The sequence below is a fragment of the Thalassophryne amazonica genome, chromosome 10 (assembly GCF_902500255.1).
Source record: "Thalassophryne amazonica chromosome 10, fThaAma1.1, whole genome shotgun sequence".
NCBI lineage: Eukaryota > Metazoa > Chordata > Actinopteri > Batrachoidiformes > Batrachoididae > Thalassophryne > Thalassophryne amazonica.
Window position 1 is genome coordinate 40,584,230 of NC_047112.1, and position 25,342 is coordinate 40,609,571.

Consider the following 25,342-nt stretch of genomic DNA (forward strand, 5'->3'; position numbering starts at 1 on the left):
TGGGAGGAAACCGGAGCACCCGGAGGAAACCCACGCAAACACGGGGAGAACATGCAAACTCCACACAGAAAGGCCACAGGAATTGAACCCACGACCTTCTTGCTGTGAGGCAACAGTGCTAACCACTAAGTCACCGTGCCGCTCTATGGAAGTAATGTAAGGTCAAAATCTGCTAAAGTCTCAGTTGTTAATGAGAATAAAGTCATGGTTAAATGTTAATGCTTTTGGCTATTACAGAGGTAGCACTTTAGTTTCTGACAGTCTTCCAGTAGAATGTGAAGAAATTTGAATTTTGCAAATCATTACACTGCAAATGAAAATTGTGGAATGATGTAATACGGTGCATCCAGAAAGTATTCACGGCGCTTCACTTTCTCCACTTTTTATGTTACAGCCTTTTTCCAAAATGGAGTGAATTAATTTTTTCACCATCAAAATTCACACCCCATAATGACAACATGAACAAGTTTTTTTTTTTCTAATTTTATAAAAAAAAAAAACCTAAGAAATCACATGTATGTACATAAGCATTCAGACCCTTTGCTCAATACTTTGTTGATGCACCTTTGGCAGCTATTAAAGCATCAAATCTTCTAGAACGGGATGCCACAAGCTTGGTGCACCTATCTTTGGCCAGTTTTGCCCATTCCTCTTTGCAGCACTTCTCAAGTTCCATCAGGTTGGATGGGGAGCGTCAGTGAACAGCCATTTTCAGATCTCTCCAGAGATGTTCAATCGCATTCAGGTCTGGGCTCTGGCTGGGCCACTCAAGGACATTCACAGAGTCGTCCTGAAGCCACTCCTTTAATATCTTGGCTGTGTGCTTAGGGTCATTGTGCTGCTGAAAGAAGAACCGTCGCCCCTGTCTGAGGTCAAGAGCACTCATGAGCAGGTTTTCATCCAGGATGTCTCTGTACATTGCTACATTCATCCAGGGGCGTAGGCAGAAATCATAAAATGGGTGGGCCCAGAAAAAAATCAGATGGGCCCAACCTTTGGGGTTGTAGGTAAGGTGTAGGTATTATAATACACCATTTGAAAATGTATGCCTCGTTTGGACATCGCAAGCAACGTTATCACTTAGCCTACAACACTGGCAAAGTGAGCACACAAACGCGACACGTCAGACACAAGTACTCTTCATGGATAATGCAAGCTGCAGTGCAGCGCCACACACACACATTCAGTGCAAGTCTGGTAGCCTACTTGGCTGGGCCTAAACCCAAAACGTCAATAGGTATTTAAATAAGGCATTGTTTCAAAAATGAATTCCAAGTTTAATGATGAACACATCTCAGCCAACTGCACAGACACTGTGTGCACAGTTACACAGACGCAAAGTGTCAGAGACAAGCACCCCATGGACAATGCAAGCAGCAACGCAATGCTTAGTTATGTAAAGTCCTTTAAAATAAAAATTCAAAATATATCCGCAACATGAAAACAGGTTGGCTCGGCGGCCAAATTCTGAAATTGATAAACAATGGAAACCAAATTAAAAACCATCAGAATGGACACCAACATGATTCGTGGCAGTTGCAATATAATATTAACAATTGGGCCTATTTAGAAGAAAAAAGTAATTAATGGTCTCACACTTACATTTGATGATTCTTTTAATGCTACAGCAGGAGATGACGGGGTTTTTGTTGAACTCTCTTATCACGTCATCATCATAGTCCAACGATTCGGTCAGTTCTCTTTCAAGGGAAAGCACGGAGAGTGCATTCAGTCTGTGACTCAACATGGATGTTCTGGTGGACGTATTTATCCGATTAACAGTAGAAAACAGCTGTTCGACAGTGCATGTTGTTATTGGCATTGTGATGAGGGCCCTCAGAAGACTATTTATTTGAGGAAAAATGTGGTCCCTCATTTATCGCGGGAGTTACATTCAAAAATAACCCGCGATAAACGAAATCCACGAAGTAGTCAGCGCTATTCTTTCCAATTATTATAGATGTTTTAAGGCTGTAAAACCTCTCACTACACACTTTTCTCAAACAGGCATTAACATTTTCTCACTTTTCTCTCCTGTGTAAACGCTCTCTTTTTTCTTCTGTGCAAGAAGATTATAAACAGACACGCAGAACACAATGCTCGTACTCTCCCTTCGCTCACTGCCTCCAGAGATACGGATGTGGGACTCGCAAAGAATCCAAGTCCTCTCTCGGTGGTCACGGAGCTCTGCGGCTGCGGTCAACATCCGGATCAAAACAGCGAGCGTAGCCTCTGGACCTGTTGTTAGATTTGGCGCAATTCCGCACAGCAGAAAGGAGGAGGTGGCCCACTGCTGCATTTACTGAGCCCGCAGAAAGTGCATCGGAGGCAGTGAGAGCAATTGCGGTGATGCTGACCGGTGCCGCGAACGGCCCGCCTGATAAGGACGCAGAACACAATGCACTGTTAAAAAAAAAAAAAAGCATGCAAAATTGCTCTAAAAAAATCCGCGAAACAGCGAGGCCGCAAAAGGTGAACTGCGTTATAGTGAGAGACCACTGTACTCTGAAAATTAATTAATAAAAATCACAGAAGATGAACCAGATTTTTTTGACAAAATGTATTGTCGCTCAGTGTTAATGCAATACCATATCATAGGAATACAATGAGGCAACAACAGGTGACTGTCGAGTGTCGACAGCCTTCTCATTGGATGGGGCGGGCCTGGCTGACAAGTGGGCGGGCCCAGGCCCATCCAGGTCCACCCTTGGCTACGCGTAAGCATTCATCTCAAGCCTGACTAGTCTCCCAGTTCCTGCCACTGAAAAACATTGTCAGAGCATGATGCTGCCACCACCGTGCTTCACTGTAGGGATGGTGCCTGGTTTCATCCAAACATGATGCCTGGCATTCATGCCAACGAGTTCAATGTTTGTCTCATTATACCAGAGAATTTTGTTTCTCATGCTCCAAGAATCCTTCAGGTGCCTTTTTGCAAACTCCAGGTGGGCTGCCATGTGCCTTTTACTAAGGAGTGGCTTCTGTCTGGCCGCTCTGCCATACAGACCTGATTGGTGAATTGCTGCAGAGATGATTGTCCTTCTGGAAGGTTCTCCTCTCTCCACAAAGGAATCCTGGAGCTCTGACAGAGTGACCATTGGGTTCATGGTCACCTCCCTGACTAAGGCCCTTCTCCCCTGATCTTTATAGAGCTGGTGATCAGCTCTATAAAGAGTCCTGGTGGATCTGAACTTCTTCCATTTACGGATGATGGAGGCCAATGTGCTCACTGGGACCGTCAAAGCAGCAGAAATGTTTTGTGCCCTTCCCCAGATTTGTGCCTCAAGATAATCCTGTCTCAGAGGTCTGCAGACAGTTCCTTTGACTTCATGCTTGGTTTGTACTCTGACATGCACTGACAACTGCAGGACCTTATACAACCCCAAGGCCAATGATGTTGGGACGTTGTGTAAATTGAAAATAAAAACAGAATACAATGATTTGCAAATCCTCTTCAACCTATAGTCAACTGAATACACCACAAAGACAAGATATTTAATGTTCAAACTGATAAAATGTATTGTTTTTGTGCAAGTATTTGCTCATTTTGAAATGGATGCCTGCAACATGTTTCAAAAAAGCTGGGACAGTGGTATGTTTACCACTGTGTTACATCACCTTTCCTTCTAACAACACTCAATAAGCATTTGGGAACTGAGGACACTAATTGTTGAAGCTTTGTAGGTGGAATTCTTTCCCGTTCTTGCTTGATGTACGACTTCAGTTGTTCAACAGTCCGAGGTCCCGGTTGTCATATTTTGTCTAAGGACACCAGGGACAAAATTGTAGACCTGCGCAAGGCTGGGATGAGCTACAGGACAAAAGGCAATCAGCTTGGTAAGAAGGCAACAGCTGTTTGCGGAATTATTATAAAATGGAGGAAACACAAGATGACTGACTATCAATCTTCCTCAGTCTGGGTCTCCATGCAAGATCTTGCATTGTAGTTGTAAGGAGGATTCTGAGAAAGCCCAGAACTACACAGGAGGACCTGGTTAATGACCTGAAGAGAGCTGGGCCCACAGTTGCAAAGATTACATTAGTAACACACTATGTTGTCATGGTTAGGGTTAGGGTGCTCAAGCCAGCACATGTTCAGGCCATTCAGCTGCAAAGAAGCACTGCCAAAATCAAATACAAAGCCCATATTATGTGGCACAACCAACATAATGAAAAATTTACATTCTGTCATTGATCAAATTACCAAAAGTCAGACAAAATGAAGCATGGCATCAGATGTCAGTAAGGTCAACATGTTACTCGAGGTTTCAGAGGTATATACGGCGTATGCTAACTGGTTGGATTTCAGAACCAACTTAAAATAACTCCTCCTCAACTGAAGATTGACCTCCATCTTTTCAGGTGGAAGTACTAAACTATTCTCTTCAGAATGTCAGACCAAACACATTGTACTCCCAGGTTTACCTACCGCAGCTGCTTTCTGAGCCAGTTCTTTCTTAATTTTGGCTTTTTCTATGATGTTCTGGGTAGCCCTCTTCATCCTCTCCTCTTCCATCTTCTTCTTTTCCCCTTCTTGCCTTTGTTTCTCCATTTCTGCAAACTTCCCCTTCACGCTACCTAAGGATTCCACACAACACATCCACAGCGGCTCCATTCAGGCCTTCATGCCAAATCTAGAATTAAACATCCCCACATATGTCCCTCGGCGTATCTTACCTGTGATCTTGGGAACGTAGGATTTTTCTACCTTGGCTGGCTTTGACTCTTCTTCCTCATCACTGGAATCCAGTAATTCTTTTATCTGCGGTGGATCAGATGAGAGTGTGGTTACTGTTTAGCTGGGATCATCTCCTTTGCAGCACAGGAACCATGCTGGTCCCAACAAGAACGGGGTCCTAATCCCTGATAAGTGCAGGGTCATGTGACCTGTGTTTAGGCTTTGGATTGGACAGTGTTGGTGCTGCACAGACAGGAGATGAGCGTAACTCAGCCAGCCATGGCACGGCTGTACACAAGCAGATTGAGCTGTCTCAGTATCATTGTTAATCCACTCACCTAACGCTGTGTAACACTGTACTGCTCCATTTATTTCAAGCAGAACTCAGTTCGCCCTTTAATTACTCAACTCTGGGATTCCCTTAAAAATTTCCCAGGTTTAAAAAAGAAAGAGAAAAATACATTTCTGACTTCTAGAATTAAACATCCCCACAAAATCCACCAGCTAAACCAATTGATTCTAATTAGTTCAACTCTTCAGGCTAATTGGTGAAATCACCTGCTTTAGGTGCACAGGTAGAAGCAATATGTGGAAGGATTTTTCCAGCTTCCAGCTATGTCCATTCATTATTCATTGATTAGTCCCTAATTATCATTTAGGCATTGTGAATCAAGCTGTAAACCTAAAACATCATGCTTTTCATTTTTCTCAATCTGAAAATATGTTTCTTTGTTTAATATAAAATCTAAATAGGCAAAATCCTTTGTAACCCTTAATTTTTCAGAAGAATATTATTTTAAAACTTTAATTTTTAACTGATATACGACTGAAGAAAACACATCAAAAGCACATTTATTCAGAAATGTAAGGATGGCATAAAGTTCTGCACAAAAATGTACTGTTATTATTTCAAATATGTTTAGATTTTGCAACTAATGAAATCCAAAACATTTTCTTGGTGACACAATTAGACCAAATACATATTTCCTTAAAAGTCTGCACCTCCTTTAATACACTGCTTTCTTTAATGCAATAGATATATATAACATTGTCTTCATTCATTATGTGTTTGGTTATTTTTGGATAAATATCTGGATTTTCACTCACTCACTCACTCACTCATCTTCAACTGCTTACTCCAATTAAGGGTCACGGGGGCTGGAGCCTATCCCAGCAGTCATGGGGCATGAGGCAGGGTACACCCTGGACAGGAGGCCAGTCTGTCCAATTCACCTAACTCCAGTTTCCAATTCACCTAACCTGCACGTCTTTGGATGTGGGAGGGAGCCAGAGCACCCGGAGAGAACCCACACACGCAAGAGGAGAACATGCAGACTCCACACAGAAAGGCTACAGGTGAGAATCAATCCCATGACCTTCTTGCTGTAAGGTAACAATGCTAACCACTAATCCACTGTGCCGCCTGGATTGTCATTTATTTATTTATTCTTACTAGCATACAAAGAAAGAAAAACTATCAAAAACACTTTTACTGAGAAATACCAGGATGTTGAAGGGCTTCTTCATAAGACTACAATTCTTATTTTAAACTCTCATTTCCTTTACAATCTGATACTTTCTTAATTAAACAGTTTTATTTCACAGTTTTGTTGTTTTGTATTTATTATTTTTGTAGAAAAATAACATTTGGAAATTTCAAGTTGGTCTTTTACAAATGTGTGAAAGAAGAAAAACATCAAAATACATATTTTGATACTGTAACACTGAAGAGACATTTGCACAAAATTTAAGCTATCATTAAAAACAACACATATTTTTATTGCCACAGTTACACCAAATAACAAATTTTCCCTTTATTTCAGCATGATATACAGTATTGTGCAGAATTGTATTTTGATACAAATTTAATTAAAATAATTTTTCCTGATAAGTGGTTCAATAAAATCACATCTTACTTGAAATGTCCAAATATTGCTACTTTAATAATATAAGACTGATTTTTGTTGTTGTTTTATAGTTCATAAAAGAAATAGATCAAATATGAGGTCAAACTCCCATTAATTAAAAAGATTTCTTTGGAAGACTGCTGTCTGTCATTGTAAAAATTTGATGAAATCAGTGTCATTCTAGAACAACATTTAAAAACTAAAATGAATCTATATATGATTAGTCATCATAGTTATTCTACATACATATTTTCTTCAGATTCCACTTAAATCAAGTTATTGCATTTATAATTACTAAAATTCATAACACCTTCAGTGCCACATGTTTGTTATTTTAGATATCGGAGGCATATTTGGTATAAATGTGAGCAGCATTACTTTGTACAATTTAAATTGAATTTCAGCAGTTTCAATATTTGTCTGCACAATATGCATTTGGTAGGATTCCTGACATTTGGGAGTTTGAGAAGAAACCACAGTGTCTGCTCCTTGCACACATTAACAGGGTTAAAAGGAACCACGTTTGGATTGTTTTGTTTTTTTAGTCCACCACAAACCATCCATATAACCAAAAATGAACAGATTAGTCACATAAAACACTGTGTTGTGTAGAAAATGGTGAATTCTCACTCTTGCCAGCTGCTCATGCCTCATCATGCCATGCAGGTTACCGCTGTGGGTTAGTGGGCTTATCTGTCTTTGACCTGCTGCTTTCTGCGGTTCCACTCTCTCTCCTTAATGTATTGCTCCTTCCTTTTCTGCTGCTCCTCCTTGTTCCTCTGCCTGCTGCGCTCCTCCCTGGCCTTCTGCATGGTCTCAAATTTACTTGTCACATCGCCCTTGTCCTTGTTTAGTTTGGGAACGTAACTTCTGGCCACCGGCTTTCTTGATCTGAGGAGTTTCTGTGATTAAAGAGCACAAGAGACGATCAGATTTATATATATATATATATATATATATATACGAGGTCTATTAGAAAAGTATCCGACCTTATTATTTTTTTCAAAAACCATATGGATTTGAATCACGTGTGATTACATCAGACATGCTTGAACCCTCGTGGGCATGCGAGAGTTTTTTCACGCCTGTCGGTTACGTCATTCGCCTGTGGGCAGTCTTTGAGTGAGGAGTCGTCCACCCGCTCGTCGATTTTTTTCATTGTTTAGGAATGGCTCAGAGACTGTTGCTTTGTTTGATAAAAATTTTTTCAAAACTGTAAGGCACAACTGAGTGGACACCATTCAATAAATTCAGCTGGTTTTCGGTAAAAATTTTAACGGCTGATGAGAGATTTTGGTCTGGTAGTGTCGCTTTAAGGACGGTCCACGGCGCCTGACGGCGATCTGCGCTTCGAGGCGGCAGCGTCTCGCCGTTTCAAGTTGAAAACTTCCACATTTCAGGCTCTGTTGACGCAGTAAGTCGTCAGAGAACAGAGAACTTTCAGAAGAAGTCGGCATGAGGAGTTTATTCGGACATTCCATTGTTAACGGTCATTTTGTAATGAAAGAACGTGCGGGCAGAGTCGCATGTCGGGCTGGACCCGACCGCGGGGGGTCGCGGCAGGAAAAACACCTCCGTTGGAAATCTTAACGGGCAAGTTGGAACATGCCCAAGCTGTTAAACAATTTCTCAGTTACTCACTTGTTGAAAGCCATTAAAAGCCGCCTGAATTCTACAAATGGTTTTCAACACGGAGGTGTTTTTCCTGTCGCGGCGCACACAGATTTGCCGAGTCGTCACGGAAACGACTCGGTGAATTTGCGCGTACGTCTTTCATTAAAAAAATGTCCTTAAACAGTGGAATGTCCGCATAAATTCCTCATGCCGGCCTCTTCTGAATCTTCTCTGTTCTCTCACGATGTCCTGGGTGAATTAAGCCTTAAATTAGGATGTTTTCAGCTCGAAACAGGCCGACGACAGCGCCTGGAAGCGCTGCAGGACGTCCCGCTCCGTGGGAAGTCCTTACACCGACAGAAACACCCCATAATCTCTCATCAGCCGTTAAACTTTTCACAGAAAACCATCTTAATTTCTCGATTTGTGTCCACTCGGATATTCCTCACAGGTCCAGAAAAAATTTTGATAAAGCAACGCGCGCCGTCTCGAGCAGCGTATGAAACAAAGGAATTCAGCCGAGAGGGCGGGACCACATCTCACTCAAGGCCTGCCCACAGGGAAATGACGTCACCGACACGTGTGAAAAAACTCACGCATGCGCACGAGGGTTCAAGCATGATTGGTGTAATCGCATGTCATTCAAATCCATATAGTTAAAAAAAAAAAATAAAAGGGTCGGTTTATTATCTAAGAGACCTCGTATATATATATATATATATATAGAACATGAATCATGATCAAAAACAGAAAGATGGTATAAAATGAGTGTTTTAGTGATTGTTCTTCTCACCTCTTTTTTAAGAGCCAAATCAGAAATATTTTGGTCGTTGTTTGCGTCAGCTGGTGCGTCGTCCTTCTTCTTTCTTGTGTCTTGTGCTAAACCATTAACATCTGCCTTTTTTTCATCACCTTTGATATTCTTTTTGGGCTGTACACCCTTAATGTTCCTCTTGTCACTCTTATTACGTCCATCATTTCTGCTGTGAGGCCGTTTGCCATCTTTACTGATGCCCACGTCATCTTCTATATGAGCATCACCTCCACTGTGGGCGTCTACATCGGTAACCTGTGTCACCTCCGTCATGTTTGTACCACGGCAACAAGCTGACAAAACAGGCTTTTTTTTTAATGTCACCTGGAAAACAAAAGTCAGTTGTTACTGTCCCATTACCTTCGATGATTAAATTTCATTTTAGAAGCATTTTGCTTCATGTATTTTTGAGATTATCTACTCTGTATTGAACAATAAAAAAGGTTTGAGTTGTGTAATTGCATATTTCTCTCTCTCTCTCGACATATATATATATATATATATATATATATATATATGTGTGTGTGTGTGTGTGTATACACACACACAAGCAGTTTTTATTAGTTTGGGAGGTCCTTACATCGGTTAACTTGAACAGTGAAAAGTCACACATTCATTATTAACAATAAGAATTATAATGCCTATTATACATGCATATGAAGCTGATGGGGGATCATCATCAAATTCCCTGGTGGAAATCACTGAGGTCGTCCAACAAGGCCCCGGGGGCTGACGAGATCTGTCAGAGGGACTGTCTTGAATGAGACATCTCTTCAACACTGCGTTGAGGTCTGGGACAGTGCCTAAGGTGTGGCAAACTGGGGTGGTGGTCCCTATATTTAAAAAAAGCGGACCAGAGTGTGTGTGCCAATTACAGGGGCATCACACTACTCAGCCTCCCTGGTAAACTCTACTCCAGGGTGCTGGAAAGGAGGGTTCGGCCAGTAGTCAAATCTCTGATTGAACAGGAACAATGCTGGTTCCGTCCTGGTCTGGAACAACCGACCAGCTCTTTACTTTTGCAAGGATCCTGGAGGGTGCCTGGCAGTATGCCCATCCAGTCTACATGTGTTTTGTGGACTTGTAGAAGGTGTATGATCGGGTACCCCAGGAGATACTGTGGGAGGTCTGCGGGAGTATTGAGTGAGGGGGTCCCCTTCTCAGGGCCATCCAATCTCTGTACTCATAAAGCGAGAGCTGTGTTCGAGTGCTCGGCAGTAAGTCAGACTCGTTTCCTGGGGGTTGGCCTCCACCAGGGCTGCGCTTTGTCACCAATCCTGTTTGTGATATTCATGGACAAGATGTTGAGGTATAGTCAGGGGGAGGAGGGTTTCCAGAGGCCAATATGGGTGAGATATGCTCTCTCCTTCTAGTCCCCGTCAGTACTCTAGCTGCAGCATTTTGAATTAACTGAAGGCTTTTTAGGGAACTTTTAGGACAACCTGATAATAATGAATTACAATAGTCCAGCCTAGAGGAAATAAATGCATGAATTAGTTTTTCAGCATCACTCTGAGACAAGACCTTTCTGATTTTAGAGATATTGCGTAAATGCAAAAAAGCAGTCCTACATATTTGTTTAATATGTGCTTTGAATGACATATCCTGATCAAAAATGACTCCAAGATTTCTCACAGTATTACTAGAGGTCAGGGTAATGCCATCCACAGTAAGGATCTGGTTAGACACCATGTTTCTAAGATTTGTGGGGCCAAGTACAATAACTTCAGTTTTATGAGTTTAAAAGTAGGAAATTAGAGGTCATCCATGTCTTTATGTCTGTAAGACAATCCTGCAGTTTAGCTAATTGGTGTGTGTCCTCTGGCTTCATGGATAGATAAAGCTGGGTATCATCTGCGTAACAATGAAAATTTAAGCAATACCGTCTAATAATACTGCCTAAGGGAAGCATGTATAAAGTGAATAAAATTGGTCCTAGCACAGAACCTTGTGGAACTCCATAATTAACTTTAGTCTGTGAAGAAGATTCCCCATTTACATGAACAAATTGTAATCTATTAGACAAATATGATTCAAACCACCGCAGCGCAGTGCCTTTAATACCTATGGCATGCTCTAATCTCTGTAATAAAATTTTATGGTCAACAGTATCAAAAGCAGCACTGAGGTCTAACAGAACAAGCACAGAGATGAGTCCACTGTCCGAGGCCATAAGAAGATCATTTGTAACCTTCACTAATGCTGTTTCTGTACTATGATGAATTCTAAAACCTGACTGAAACTCTTCAAATAGACCATTCCTCTGCAGATGATCAGTTAGCTGTTTTACAACTACCCTTTCAAGAATTTTTGAGAGAAAAGGAAGGTTGGAGATTGGCCTATAATTAGCTAAGATAGCTGGGTCAAGTGATGGCTTTTTAAGTAATGGTTTAATTACTGCCACCTTAAAAGCCTGTGGTACATAGCCAACTAACAAAGATAGATTGATCATATTTAAGATCGAAGCATTAAATAATGGTAGGGCTTCCTTGAGCAGCCTGGTAGGAATGGGGTCTAATAAACATGTTGATGGTTTGGATGAAGTAACTAATGAAAATAACTCAGAACAATCGGAGAGAAAGAGTCTAACCAAATACAGGCATCACTGAAAGCAGCCAAAGATAACGATACGTCTTTGGGATGGTTATGAGTAATTTTTTCTCTAATAGTTAAAATTTTGTTAGCAAAGAAAGTCATGAAGTCATTACTAGTTAAAGTTAATGGAATACTCAGCTCAATAGAGCTCTGACTCCTTGTCAGCCTGGCTACAGTGCTGAAAAGAAACCTGGGGTTGTTCTTATTTTCTTCAATTAGTGATGAGTAGAAAGATGTCCTAGCTTTACGGAGGGCTTTTTTATAGAGCAACAACTCCAACTTACGGGTTATCTGCTTTAAGCTACGAGTTTGAGTTATACCACGGAGTCAGGCACTTCTGATTTAAAGCTCTCTTTTTTAGAGGAGCTACAGCATCCAAAGTTGTCTTCAATGAGGATGTAAAACTATTGACGAGATACTCTATCTCACTTACAGAGTTTAGGTAGCTACTCTGCACTGTGTTGGTATATGGCATTAGAGAAGATAAAGAAGGAATCATATCCTTAAACCTAGTTACAGCGCTTTCTGAAAGACTTCTAGTGTAATGAAACTTATTCCCCACTGCTGGGTAGTCCATCAGAGTAAATGTAAATGTTATTAAGAAATGATCAGACAGAAGGGAGTTTTCAGGGAATACTGTTAAGTCTTCTATTTCCATACCATAAGTCAGAACAAGATCTAAGATATGATTAAAGTGGTGGGTGGACTCATTTACTTTTTGAGCAAAGCCAATAGAGTCTAATAATAGATTAAATGCAGTGTTGAGGCTGTCATTCTCAGCATCTGTGTGGATGTTAAAATCGCCCACTATAATTATCTTATCTGAGCTAAGCACTAAGTCAGACAAAAGGTCTGAAAATTCACAGAGAAACTCACAGTAACGACCAGGTGGACGATAGATAATAACAAATAAAACTGGTTTTTGGGACTTCCAATTTGGATGGACAAGACTAAGAGTCAAGCTTTCAAATGAATTAAAGCTCTGTCTGGGTTTTTGATTAATTAATAAGCTGGAATGGAAGATTGCTGATCGAAAGAACTAGATTGTGGGTACAAGCAGCCGAAAAGGGGTTTCCTTAGGAGGGTGACTGGAGTCTCCCTTAGAGATAGGGTGAGAAGCTCGGTCATCCATGAGGAGCTTGCAGTAGAGCTGCTGCTCCTTCACATTGAAAGGAGTCAGCTGAGGTGGTTTGGGCAACTGGTAAGGATGCCCCCTGGGATCCTGCCTAGGGAGGTGTTCTCGGCACATCCAGCTGGGAAGAGACCCTGGGGAAGAACCAGGACTAGGTGGAGAGATTATATCTCCACACTGGCCTCGGAACGCCTCAGGATCCACCAGACAGAGGTGGTCAATGTAGCCTAGGAAAGGGAAGTCTGGGGTCCCCTGCTGGAGCTGTTGACTTCATGACCCAATCCCGGATAAGCGATTGAAGATGTATGCATGTACAGTAGTGTTCAGAATAATAGTACTGCTATGTGACTAAAAAGATTAATCCAGGTTTTGAGTATATTTCTTATTGTTACATGGGAAACAAGGTACCAGTAGATTCAATAGATTCTCACAAATCCAACAAGACCAAGCATTCATGATATGCACACTCTTAAGGCTATGAAATTGGGCTATTAGTAAAAAAAAAGTAGAAAAATAGAAAAGTAGTAGTAGGTGTTCACAATAACAGTAGTGTTGCATTCGGTCAGTGAGTTCGTCAATTTTGTGGAACAAACGGGTGTGAATCAGGTGTCCCCTATTTAAGGATGAAGCCAGCACCTGTTGAACATGCTTTTCTCTTGGAACGCCTGAGGACATGAAGACATTGTTCAGAAGAACAGTGTAGTTTGATTAAAAAGTTGATTGGAGAGGGGAAAACTTATACGCAGGTGCAAAAGATTATAGGCTGTTCATCTACAATGATCTCCAATGCTTTAAAATGGACAAAAAAAAAACAGAGATGCGTGGAAGAAAATGGAAAACAACCATCAATATGGATAGAAGAATAACCAGAATGGCAAAGGCTCACCCACTGATCAGCTCCAGGATGATCAAAGTCTGGAGTTACCTGTAAGTGCTGTGACAGTTAGAAGACGCCTGTGTGAAGCTAATTTATTTGCAAGAATCCCCTGCAAAGTCCTTCTGTTAAATAAAAGACGTGCAGAAGAGGTTACAATTTGCCAAAGAACACATCAACTGGCCTAAAGAGAAATGGAGGAATATTTTGTGGACTGATGAGAGTAAAACTGTTCTTTTTGGGTCCAAGGGCCACAGACAGTTTCTGAAACGACCCCCAAACTCTGAATTCAAGCCACAGTTCACAGTGAAGACAGTGAAGCATGGTGGTGCAAGCATCGTGATATGGGCATGTTTCTCCTACTATGGTGTTGGGTCTTATATATCTCATACCAGGTTTCATGGACCAGTTCAGATATGTCTAAATACTTGAAGAGGTCATGTTGCCTTATGCTGAAGAGGACATGCCCTTGAAATGGGTGTTTCAACAAGACAATGACCCCAAGCACACTAGTAAACAAGCAAAATCTTGGTTCCAAACCAACAAAATTAATGCCTCGCAGATGTGAAGAAATCATGAAAAACTGTGGTTATACAACTAAATACTAGTTTAGTGATTCACAGGATTGCTAAAAAAAAAGCAGTTTGAACATAATAGTTTTGAGTTTGTAGCGTCAACAGCAGATGCTACTATTATTGTGAACACCCCCTTTTCTACTTTTTTTTTTACTAATAGCCCAATTTCATAGCCTTAAGAGTGTGCGTATCATGAATGCTTGGTCTTGTTGGATTTGTGAGAATCTACTGAATCTACTGGTACCTTGTTTCCCATGTAACAATAAGAAATATACTCAAAACCTGGATTAATCTTTTTAGTCACATAGCACTACTATTATTCTGAACACTACTGTATGCCTATTATACAGGGCTTTCTCAGGAATCAAAGCACTAAACAGAATAAACTCTCACAATAAAGGAATAAATGTTAATAATAAAAGGTACACTATAACAATGCAGAGAAATCCCAAATTAAAGAGCTGATTATACCAACCCAGTCAAGGTGCGATTTATACTTCTGGGCAACTCATATATATAGTTTTTCCTCTTCAAGAGGCAATTTCTTAAACGGGTGTGACTTATACTCTGGAAAATACAGTAATTCCTTTCTACACATGGCAATATTGGCTGCTCATTCATTCATTAGTATCCTGTGTTATGTTCAGCCATAACACAGGAGCTGTCTGATATAAGGGCAGCACAGTGGTTATCACTGTTGCCTCACAGCAAGAAGCTCATGGGATCACTTCCCACCTGTGGCCTTTCTGTGTGGAGTTTCTCTATTCTCCCCATGTTTGTGTGGGTTCTCTCCAGGAGCTCCAGCTTCCTCCCACATCCAAAGACATACAGGTTAGGTGGACTGGAAATGTTAAATTGTCCGTAGGTGTGTGTGAATACGTTTGCCTGTCTATATGTGGCCCTGCGACAGACTGGCGTCCTGTCCAGGGTGTACCCCCGCCTCACGCCCTACGACTGCCTGGATAGGCTCCAGCTCCACAGCTTAGGGCTAGTGGCTGGCGATCACCTTAGTATTTCCTGTTAATTCTTGTTGTTTAATGCTGACAAATTATACTATATTTCTTGTGTTTCTGTTGCCTGATTCTGTTTTTCTCTCTGTTTAAGGTGCAGCTCCATCCAGAGATGGGTGTGGTATTTGTGCTGGAGATCCTCCTGTCCTGTGCACCAACAGCATGTCCTGTATATTCGTTTTGTGATTTGTTCTGTAATTTGTGTCTGTAGCATGACCCAAGCAGAGGGTCACCCCTTTGAGTCTGGTCTGCTTGAGGTTTCTTCCTCAGAGGGAGTTTTTCCTTACCACTGTTGTTCTAGGGGTTGGTAAGGTTAGACCTTACTTGTGTGAAGCGCCTTGAGGCAACTCTGTTGTGATTTAGCGCTATATAAATGAAAATAAATTTGAAAAAAAATTTTTTTAAAGTTTTCTACTTGACTAATAATCTGGCCACATGTAACTTTTTTTTAATATTTCATTTGTCTGTCATTGTTGTCTAAATGAAAGTTGCACAATCAAAGGTGTAATGTCTTTTTTATGTTTTTGTATTAACATGGTTTAATAGTAAGTAATTACAACACAACAGGAACCTCTTGGCTGAGGAATCTGTGGAGCCAAGAGGAGTTCCACATCCCATTATGTTGAGAAAAAACAGCTCGCTGAACTCTATTTTCAGTCCACTTGTGTCCAGGACATGTGATCCTGTCTATTTCTGAGGGCTGATAGGCAGTTGAACAGAGCTCTAGTTGGCACCCACATGTCGCCCCACAGACCCTTGAAAAAAGAGACAGCTGACTGATCGACAGATTTTTGGCCTGTTGGTCATCATATAGTTAAATCGTTGCTGTCAGTCTGCGCGCTGAAAAAAGGACTTAAATACGTACATTGGTGGCACATGATCATAATGTTCCAAAATAACAATTTTATGATAATGTGCCGCCAATGTACATATTTAAATCATGTTAATCTCTAAATCCAACAGAATATTTTTCTTTTCTCTTTTGCTGTCTCTCATGAGTATGTTTATTTTATTTAGGCGAGGCATGAAAATGTGCCATAAATGAACAGAAATCCTCAGAAACTACCTGTTAGGTGTAGGTTTTTTAAGCATTAAACCGAACTAAGTAATTGCTTCAAAAAGCAGTTCACTGAAAAATTAAATGAAACAGTTGAGCCAGCAAATAGTTCTGTTTTGAAATGCTCAAACTCCAAAATAAAATAATGAGAAAGATTCAGTGTTTTGAACCACTTGAAAAACAAAATGAAACATTTGCTGTCAAAAATGATTCACTATTGTAAATAGTGAAACACCACATCAAACAATAACTTGTAAATGATTTTGTTATGAAATAATAATAAAAAATTCAAAATAGATTAGACTGTTCCAAAATACTTGAAACACCTAATTAGACAATTACTTCAGACAACAATTAAATGTTTCGAAATTTTCAAACCACTAGATCAATTTATCTAGAACATTACTCACTTCTTTCAAAATGCTCAGTACACAATCATGGTGACATTTTGTGCACAGAGGGGGATTCTGTCATTTTGAAAATTATTCACTCTTTCAAACTACACAAAAAAGCTTCGGCAAAATGATTCACTTTGAAAAAGTAAATGAAACAACTGAATCTCCAAATGGGTTCTCTGCTACATAAACAATTATATGAAACAATTGCTTCAGATGATTCAGTGTTTTGAAACACCACAACTGCTCAATGTGCTTAGTGACAACAAATTTAGATTTTGATTACACTTTCTTACATCTCAGAACCAGCACTTTGAGAATCAAACGAGTCATTTTTGTGTTTGAGAAGTATCATTCATGTTGCGTTACTAAAAACCATTAAACCATTAAGAACCTATTTTTACTCTTCCTATTTGCTATTTGTTTCCTGTTCATCAACAATCCTTAAAAGCATTGTGAGATGAAATTCATCATAGTGAACAATGTGACTGATCCGCTTTATTTCCAGTGCATTTATTTTAGCTTTTATGTGCAGTGGAAAATACAGAAAAGATGTTTCATCTACGATGTGACAGTGCTGCATTCAGTGTCATAGAAAAAGCTCGAAAATAGGATTTCCAAATTCAGGTGCATTGCAAACATGTTGGAAAACGGAACTAATGATCAAAAAGTTAATTCAGTATATTTAGTAAATGGGTGTTTTATAGTTGTTTTGCTTTTTTCTTTGCCAATAATGTACACAGAAGTGTGTGTGTGTGTGTGTTGGGGGGTATCAATCACATTGTTCTCATTACTGTTGATTTTAATGCTTTATCTAAAGGAACTGAACCCAGTAACACCCATGAAGGCCTGATAAAAGCACATTTAACATCTAGTCTGCAGCTTTGATGTAACATCTATAAAACTTCTATATTGTGAGTTCATACTTCCAAATATTAATCATATCTACTTTCTACTAAAGGCAGCCTTCTTAGATGTATGCCTTTAGTTGTGCACATTGTTATGGCCTAGATGTTCCCAGAATAAACTTTCAGTCATGTCTATGTAGAGTTTTTCCAATTTTTTAAAATTAATAAATAAATGCCAAATCAACCAGTCATGTTCTTCAAAATAGCGGTGCGCCACACACATGCAACATTCTTGCATATACGAGTAATATAATAATATGTAACAGTCCAGTTATTTATCCTATTTTTGGATCTCTTATTTTCAGCCTAATTATATTACTTTGACTGTTGGCATAATCACATTTGACAACAGTAGCAGAACTCTACCTTTAAGCAGCCGATATGCTCCGGTCCTAATGACCTTTTCTTTTTAAACACATCAAATGACACTTTACCTCTTTGCTGTGATCTTGTCCTTCTTCAGATTTTTGTTTTAATCCTTTGGATATATACAAACTCCAGCTCCTGACACTCAGAGCGAGCTGGTGGTCAGCACACGCACCCGGTCGACGGCCTACTGGTGACACGTGCTCCTTCTGTTTCCATAAATGTACCGTTACTTTCTAACGGACACCGCATTCCGCGCGCGCCAGCAGCTTCAGCTGTTGCCTCATGCGCACCTCTACACTCTAACACGCACATGTGCGAATACAGTTGCAAAAATAAAACAGGATAAATGAATAAATAAATCATCACCATAAAAAAAAAAAACCCAACCCAGTCTCACAAGTTTTTTCGTGCTCCCGTCACGAAATGAGTCATATTTTTGTGACAATATCACGAGCCAATAGATTAATGTATATTTCGTGATGCTGAATCACGACATGCCATGAGATCTGGTATGATATGAGATAACAGTACCAGATTGCATTCAACTGTTAGCTTATTTGGAATATTTATGCAATCTGTAAAATTTTTTGTTTAAAAACTGTTATATAGAACTATAGTCTAAAAGAGTGTTATAATAATTCTGTATTCATGTTTCCTCTGGCAGTTGTCCTGCTGTGAAGTAAAAAAAATGTCATATTTATTATCCTTAAAAGTGTTCATCCATGTCTGTGTATTTGTTTGGCATTGACCAATTTTTGTTAAATTTGGAAAGAAGAAACCATTCAATTTGGGGGGAATCCAACTTTCTCTCTCTTTCTCTCTCTCTCTTTTTAATTCCCCACTTTGGCAGCATTGGGATATAAGACCTTTTTCAATAGTTTCTCATGAAATAATGCAGAAACATAATTTTTTAATAAAAATTATTGTGGCTACAATGATGGGCCTGTCATCACAGACTGAAGGTTAGAGTGACAAGACTGATGTCACTGTGCCTAAAATTTTGTAGTGATATTGGTTCACCAACATGAAGCCACAACCCTCACATCTGATTCAGTGATTGTGTGGTGTAATACTAATGATGGGAGAGTAGAGAAGCTTGAATCTTCGACTGGACTGGGTTGCTTGACGTGAGGACGTTTCGCTTCAAATCGCAGAAGCTTCCTCAGCTAAAATTCTTGCTCTGGAAGTCTGACTTCTCTAATAATGGGACCCATCATTAGAGTGACAGCTGTCCTGTCATTAGGTGTGCTAACTAGAGCACAATAGGTGCTAATTAGAGCTATTGTTTAGTCACTAGCCTATAACAGTCTGCCTCTCAGTAGGAGGGGTCTGGTTAGGTTTAAAACTCCAGCTTTTGTTGGCTTCTGTATTTTCTTCTCTGAAAGTCAGACTTCCAGAGCAAGAATTTTAGCTGAGGAAGCTTCTGCGATTTGAAGCGAAACATCCTCGCGTCAAGCAACCCAGTCCAGTCGAAGATTCAAGCTTCTCTACTATGGAAACCACCTGGACAACTGAGAGCCTACACAGAAATAATGATGGGAGACTGATTTTGGAGTTAGGTGGAGTTAGGGTTAGAACATCAAACCGTGGTGACATCAGTCCGTTCACTCTAATCTCCCGTCTACAGCAACATGCCTGTCTTCTGTGGTCACAGCCTAAAAAAATGCAATATACAGAGTAAAAGAATTGGAAATGTGGGTTTGAGTTAATGTGACTGAAGAGCCTGTTGTGCCTTTCCTGGAAGTATACTCAACAAAAATATAAATGCAACACTTTTGGTTTTGCTCCCATTTTGTATGAGATTAACTCAACGATCTAAAACTTTTTCCACATACACAATATCACCATTTCCCTCAAATACTGTGCACAAACCAGTCTAAATCTGTGATAGTGAGCACTTCTCCTTTGCTGAGATAATCCATCCCACCTCACAGGTGTGCCATACCAAGATGCTGATTAGACACCATGATTAGTGCACAGGTGTGCCTTAGACTGCCCACAATAAAAGGCCACTCTGAAAGGTGCAGTTTTGTTTTATTGGGGGGGGATACCAGTCAGTATCTGGTGTGACCACCATTTGCCTCATGCAGTGCAACACATCTCCTTCGCATCATCCGTGAAGAGAACACCTCTCCAACGTGCCAAACGGCAGCAAATGTGAGCATTTGCCCACTCAAGTCGGTTAGGACGACGAACTGGAGTCAGGTCGAGACCCCAATGAGGACGACGAGCATGCAGATGAGCTTCCCTGAGACAGTTTCTGACAGTTTGTGCAGAAATTCTTTGGTTATGCAAACCGATTGTTCCAGCAGCTGTCCGAGTGGCTGGTCTCAGACGATCTTGGATGTGAACATGCTGGATGTGGAGGTCCTGGGCTGGTGTGGTTACACGTGGTCTGCGGTTGTGAGGCTGGTTGGATGTACTGCCAAATTCTCTGAAACGCCTTTGGAGACGGCTTATGGTAGAGAAATGAACATTCAATACACAAGCAACAGCTCTGGTTGACATTCCTGCTGTCAGCATGCCAATTGCACGCTCCCTCAAATCTTGCGACATCTGTGGCATTGTGCTCTGTGATAAAACTGCACCTTTCAGAGTGGCCTTTTATTGTGGGCAGTCTAAGGCACACCTGTGCACTAATCATGGTGTCTAATCAGCATCTTGATATGGCACACCTGTGAGGTGGGATGGATTATCTCAGCAAAGAAGAAGTGCTCACTATCACAGATTTAGACTGGTTTGTGAACAATATTGGAGGGAACTGGTGATATTGTGTATGTGGAAAAAGTTTTAGATCTTTGAGTTCATCTCATACAAAATGGGAGCAAAACCAAAAGTGTTGCGTTTATATTTTTGTTGAGTGTATGTTCTTCACTGGGGGCTTACCAAGTTTGCAGCTTGACATCTGTTGTGTTTCCTCTTTTTGCCTCTCTTTCCTTGAGCTTATCTGTCTGCCTTATTTCTGGTAAGAAATTATGTTTAAAGCAATATTATTCATGTTCTTACAGTGGCAGATCTAGAGGGGGTCAAAGTTGTGATAAACTATGGGAAATGTCTAGAATAAATAATCCTGACTGATGAACGCTGCTGCATGCAGAATTAGAAAATTACCAGTATTTAAAATAAAAAATGGTGTTAAAAATGATGACTACAGGATCAGTATTTAGCCTACCAGATTGTTTTATAATACAAAAAAGGCTATATATATATATATATATATATATATATATATATATATATATATATATATATATATATATATATATATATATATATAGGGTGTCCCAAAAAAACATGCAACATTTAAAACACTCAGTTATATATATATATATAAATTTTCCAAGGTGGGGAATGCCTCTGGACCCTCCGAGTAGGAGGCACATCCAACCAAGTCAACCCCCCAGCTGTTGACTCACTGACCCAGCAGGCTTCATGGGTAAACTCTGAAGAAACTTCAGCAAACAATCAAAACATGACAAATTTCAGCTGCCCCCATTTGTTCAGTGTCGCCACAGCGGATCCAGTCCAGATCCACACTGGGATTTGACATATGTTTTAGTTTCTTTTTAGTTTAGTTCTGACAGGACTGGGCAGGCACAGACAAAACTGGCTGCTAATTAAAACATGAAGAATACTATTACAGCACCATGACATTATATTGTATGCTTTTTTTTTTAGAATGTGCTTTTAGAAGAGGTTGTTTCATTGGGTGTTTTTTACTTACTCATTTCATAGTGTTACAGCCTAGGTACTATATATTTTATTATAGAAACTCACATCTGTCATGTGATCAACAAGCAAATTCCCCAAACTACACTGATATTTATGGAAATGCAGTTTGCAAACAGATAATGGTATAACACAATATTCACTTAGTCAGAGGTGAATGTCAACTTAAACTAAAAATGTTACCCCTTTTTTTTTTAACAATCAGTTGCTGTATTAATAAGGAGTGGTGTAAAGACTCGGGGGAACTCCCAACCAGGCGAGGGGCTCAAGCTGGTATCTGCACACTGGACTAAGAGGTGAAACATGAGAAACCAAGCAGCACACATCACTGGAAGAGAATGAGATGGAAACTTTGGGTTTAATTATGAAACAATAAAAAACAAATGTATTTATTGAGGCTTTTGTCATGAACAAATCAAAAGAAGGGCACCCAGAATAGGATGTGAACGTGGTTGTCAGCTGACAGTTCAATGTGCTTGTTTCTGGTTATTTTGCCCAATGGAAGACATTGTTCCCTACATATTTGACATTTGCACTTGATATGAAGGACAACATCAGTTAATGTGGTCCTTCATGCAGCCAAACAAAATCTCCCCCCCCAAAAAGATGTAGTTGAACTTTATAATAAATCAAGCTACAAGAAACAGCAGCCTTTGTGTATTACAGCAATGTGGATGTTTGTTTATTCTCCTTCATTTATTCAGTTCCTTCTGATGATTAAGCTGTGCTGGGTGGAGGTTTCTTCTGTGAACCGTCTTCCTGTCTTCTGAATCTATCTTGTCGGGGACAACAAGGGGACGGCTTAAAACAGCACAGCAGCTGTGGCAACTAATCAGGACTGTGAGGACAGCTGACCTGACTCCAACTGGGCCGTGACCTCAGCTGCTGCAGCTCAGACACCCCTGCAAGTATTCTGGTGATGGTACGGCCCGCGATCATCCCAGACCCCCACTGGATCTTCAACAGACCCACTCAGTGACTCTGTGCTGGATGATGGGCAGCTGTGTACACACCCACTGAGCTAAGTGATCCAGAAATACAGGAGTACTTCATGAAGGCACCATGACAGTCAGACAGACTGACAGCCAGGAGTACATTGTGTATGTGGAAAGTATTCACAGCGCTTCAGTTTTTCCATATTTTGCTATGTTACAGCCTTATTCCAAAATGGAGTGAATTCATTTTTTTTAACCTCAAAATTCAACTCACAACACCCCATAATGACAACATGATTTTTTTTTAATTTTTGCAAATTTATTAAAAATAAAAACTAAGAAATAACATGCACATAAGCAACGGCGTAGGTTTGGTCTCAGCTTTGGTAGGGACAATACCACCCCTCCCCCCACCCGGCCCCCCTGCTCACCACCATCACCCCCTAACCCACTCATACCATTAGACGCACAAGTACAGCATAATACATAACATATGATGACATAATGCTGAATAATTTAACACTTTATTTACAATATTAAGTGTGTAGGCAAACAAACAAATAGCTTAAATAACAAAATTGCACCCAAAATCACGAATCTATTCTATAGGCCTACACCTGAGAGAACAAGACAACAAAAAAAAAAATACTTGTGGAGCTAACAAAAAAAAAAAAAAGTTTTTGCAAACAAGATGTATAATCTATTCTCTTCATCAATAATGCAGTTGTAGGTATCTGGCAACCTAATTTGCCAAAAAAGAAAGAAAGAAGGGATTTCCAATGATATATATGGTGTATTACGGTAAAATTTCAACACTGACAGCAAGCCAAGAACCCGTGCTTTCCAACAGTGTGCATATACAGTTGCATATATTACAGTAAAGTGCGTTCGGTGACTTTTGAAACGAGGGAAAAGTATGAAAAAGAGCGCAAAAGTGACAGAAAAGTACATAGACAGACAGCAAACATAAATGTATTTTTTAAGGAAAAGGCAGGATGTTAGTGTCATTTGTGAAGGTGTGTGCAGTTTATTTTAAGTGTGGCGCACAGCATTGTTCGCAACCCCTCCCCCCCGCCCTTCTTGTTTTTCTGCACCGGAGCAGTGTTGCCAGATATGAAATATGAAACTATCGTACCAAAACCTCAAAATTATCGTATTTTGGGAGAAATTATCGTACACAAACAAAACGCATACAACGTAGCTATTTTAGCGTTTTTTTTTTTTAATTTACAAAGAATTTTATGTCACATTTTTAAACAGTAATTATATTAATGGGGAAACTATGGCACAAAAAGAACGCAAATGCACAAGCAAATACACTACCAGACTGTGAAGTAACACAAACATGTGTTAATTACCAGACTAGAAAGAGTCGAATTCAACCTCGAGGTCGCTGTCGTCATCCGATGCCATGGCCACTTGTGCAGATTTTGTTGAACACAGAAAAAATGTTGACACCTCCATAAGGAACTTGAACTTTTTTTTATTTTTCTTGTATATCTCTTTGCTCTTGTGTTTTGTTCGTTTGTTATTGCATTTGTTGAAATACAGTTTCGAAAAAAAAAAAAAAAGTTGTTGGTTGGGGAATCTTCCTGTCCTGTCCTGCACAGATTGGATGGGAACTCATTACTTTGTATGGGGAGGAGGCGGGCTTTCAAATGACTGTCCCGGCAGCCCAAAGCCAGCAGCAGCCCTGTGTGTGGTGTGTCTTTGATGCCGCCTGAGTGCAACGCCTGCAAAATGATTCTTGGGTGTCAGAGAGAGATGCGTGTTTGGGCAACCAACTGAAATTATCGTACATATTGGGTTTTTTCCCATTATAGATCGTACATCGTACAGATGGCAAAACTATCGTACAAATACGATAATTATCGTACATCTGGCAACACTGCACCGGAGCCACCCATCCTCTGTGCTCCGGGACTTCCCACTTTACAAATGAAGCACTGCATTCCACGAGATGCGCTTTGTTTACGTCCATGTGAGAAGAACGTGAGCCAATGAAATTGCAACATGGGTAACCCTGTCACTCTGGCACGTCGAAAACACAAAACATGACGACTAAAATTATAGTATCGAGTTCGCAAAAAAATAGTGAATGATTTTGTTATATAAACAAAAATGCTAAATATTGGTAGGGACTATTTTGCCATCCCAAAATATTGGTTGTGACTTGTCCCTATGGTCCATATGCAAACCTACGCCCCTGCACATAAGTATCCACACCCTTTGCTCAATATTTTGTTGATGCACCTTTTGGGAGCTATTACAGCCTCAAGTCTTCTTGAATATGATGCCACAAGCGTTGTGCACCTATCTGGGCAGTTTTGTCCATTCCTCTTTGCAGCACCTCTCAGGCTCCATCAGGTTGGATGGGGAGCATCAGTGCACAGCCATTTTCAGATCTCTCCAGAGATCTTCAAACAGATTCAGGTCTGGGCTCTGGATGGACCACTCAAGGACATTCACATAATTGTCCTGAAGCCACTCCTTTGATATCTTCTTGACTGTGTGCTTTGGCTCATTGTTTTGCTGACAGATGAACCGACGCCCCAGTCTGAGGTCAAGAGTGCTCTGGAGCAGGTTTTCATCCAGGATGTCCCTGTACATTACTGTATTCATCTTTCCCTCAATCCTGAGGAGTGATGCTGCCACCACCATGCTTCACTGTAGGGATGGTGCCTGGTTTCCTCCAAACATGATGCCTGGCGTTCACACCAAAGAGTTCAGTCTTTGTCTCATCAAACCAG

General features: G+C 40.4%; 1 protein-coding gene across 3 annotated transcripts in view; it reads right to left on the reverse strand.

The window, feature by feature from the left end:
• Positions 1–18,117, reverse strand: part of nexn (nexilin (F actin binding protein)) — a 35,377-nt gene extending 17,260 nt beyond the window's left edge. For all 3 annotated transcript variants that reach the window (XM_034179879.1, XM_034179880.1, XM_034179878.1), the window contains exons 1-5: positions 17,994–18,117; positions 8,993–9,337; positions 7,290–7,487; positions 4,678–4,762; positions 4,430–4,578 (exon numbers count right to left, since the gene is read on the reverse strand). In XM_034179879.1, the coding sequence (XP_034035770.1) occupies positions 4,430–4,578; positions 4,678–4,762; positions 7,290–7,487; positions 8,993–9,286 (726 nt within the window). In that variant the 5' untranslated portion in view covers positions 9,287–9,337; positions 17,994–18,117. The remainder of the gene's footprint in view (positions 1–4,429; positions 4,579–4,677; positions 4,763–7,289; positions 7,488–8,992; positions 9,338–17,993) is intronic.
• Between the last annotated feature and the right edge of the window lie 7,225 nt (positions 18,118–25,342).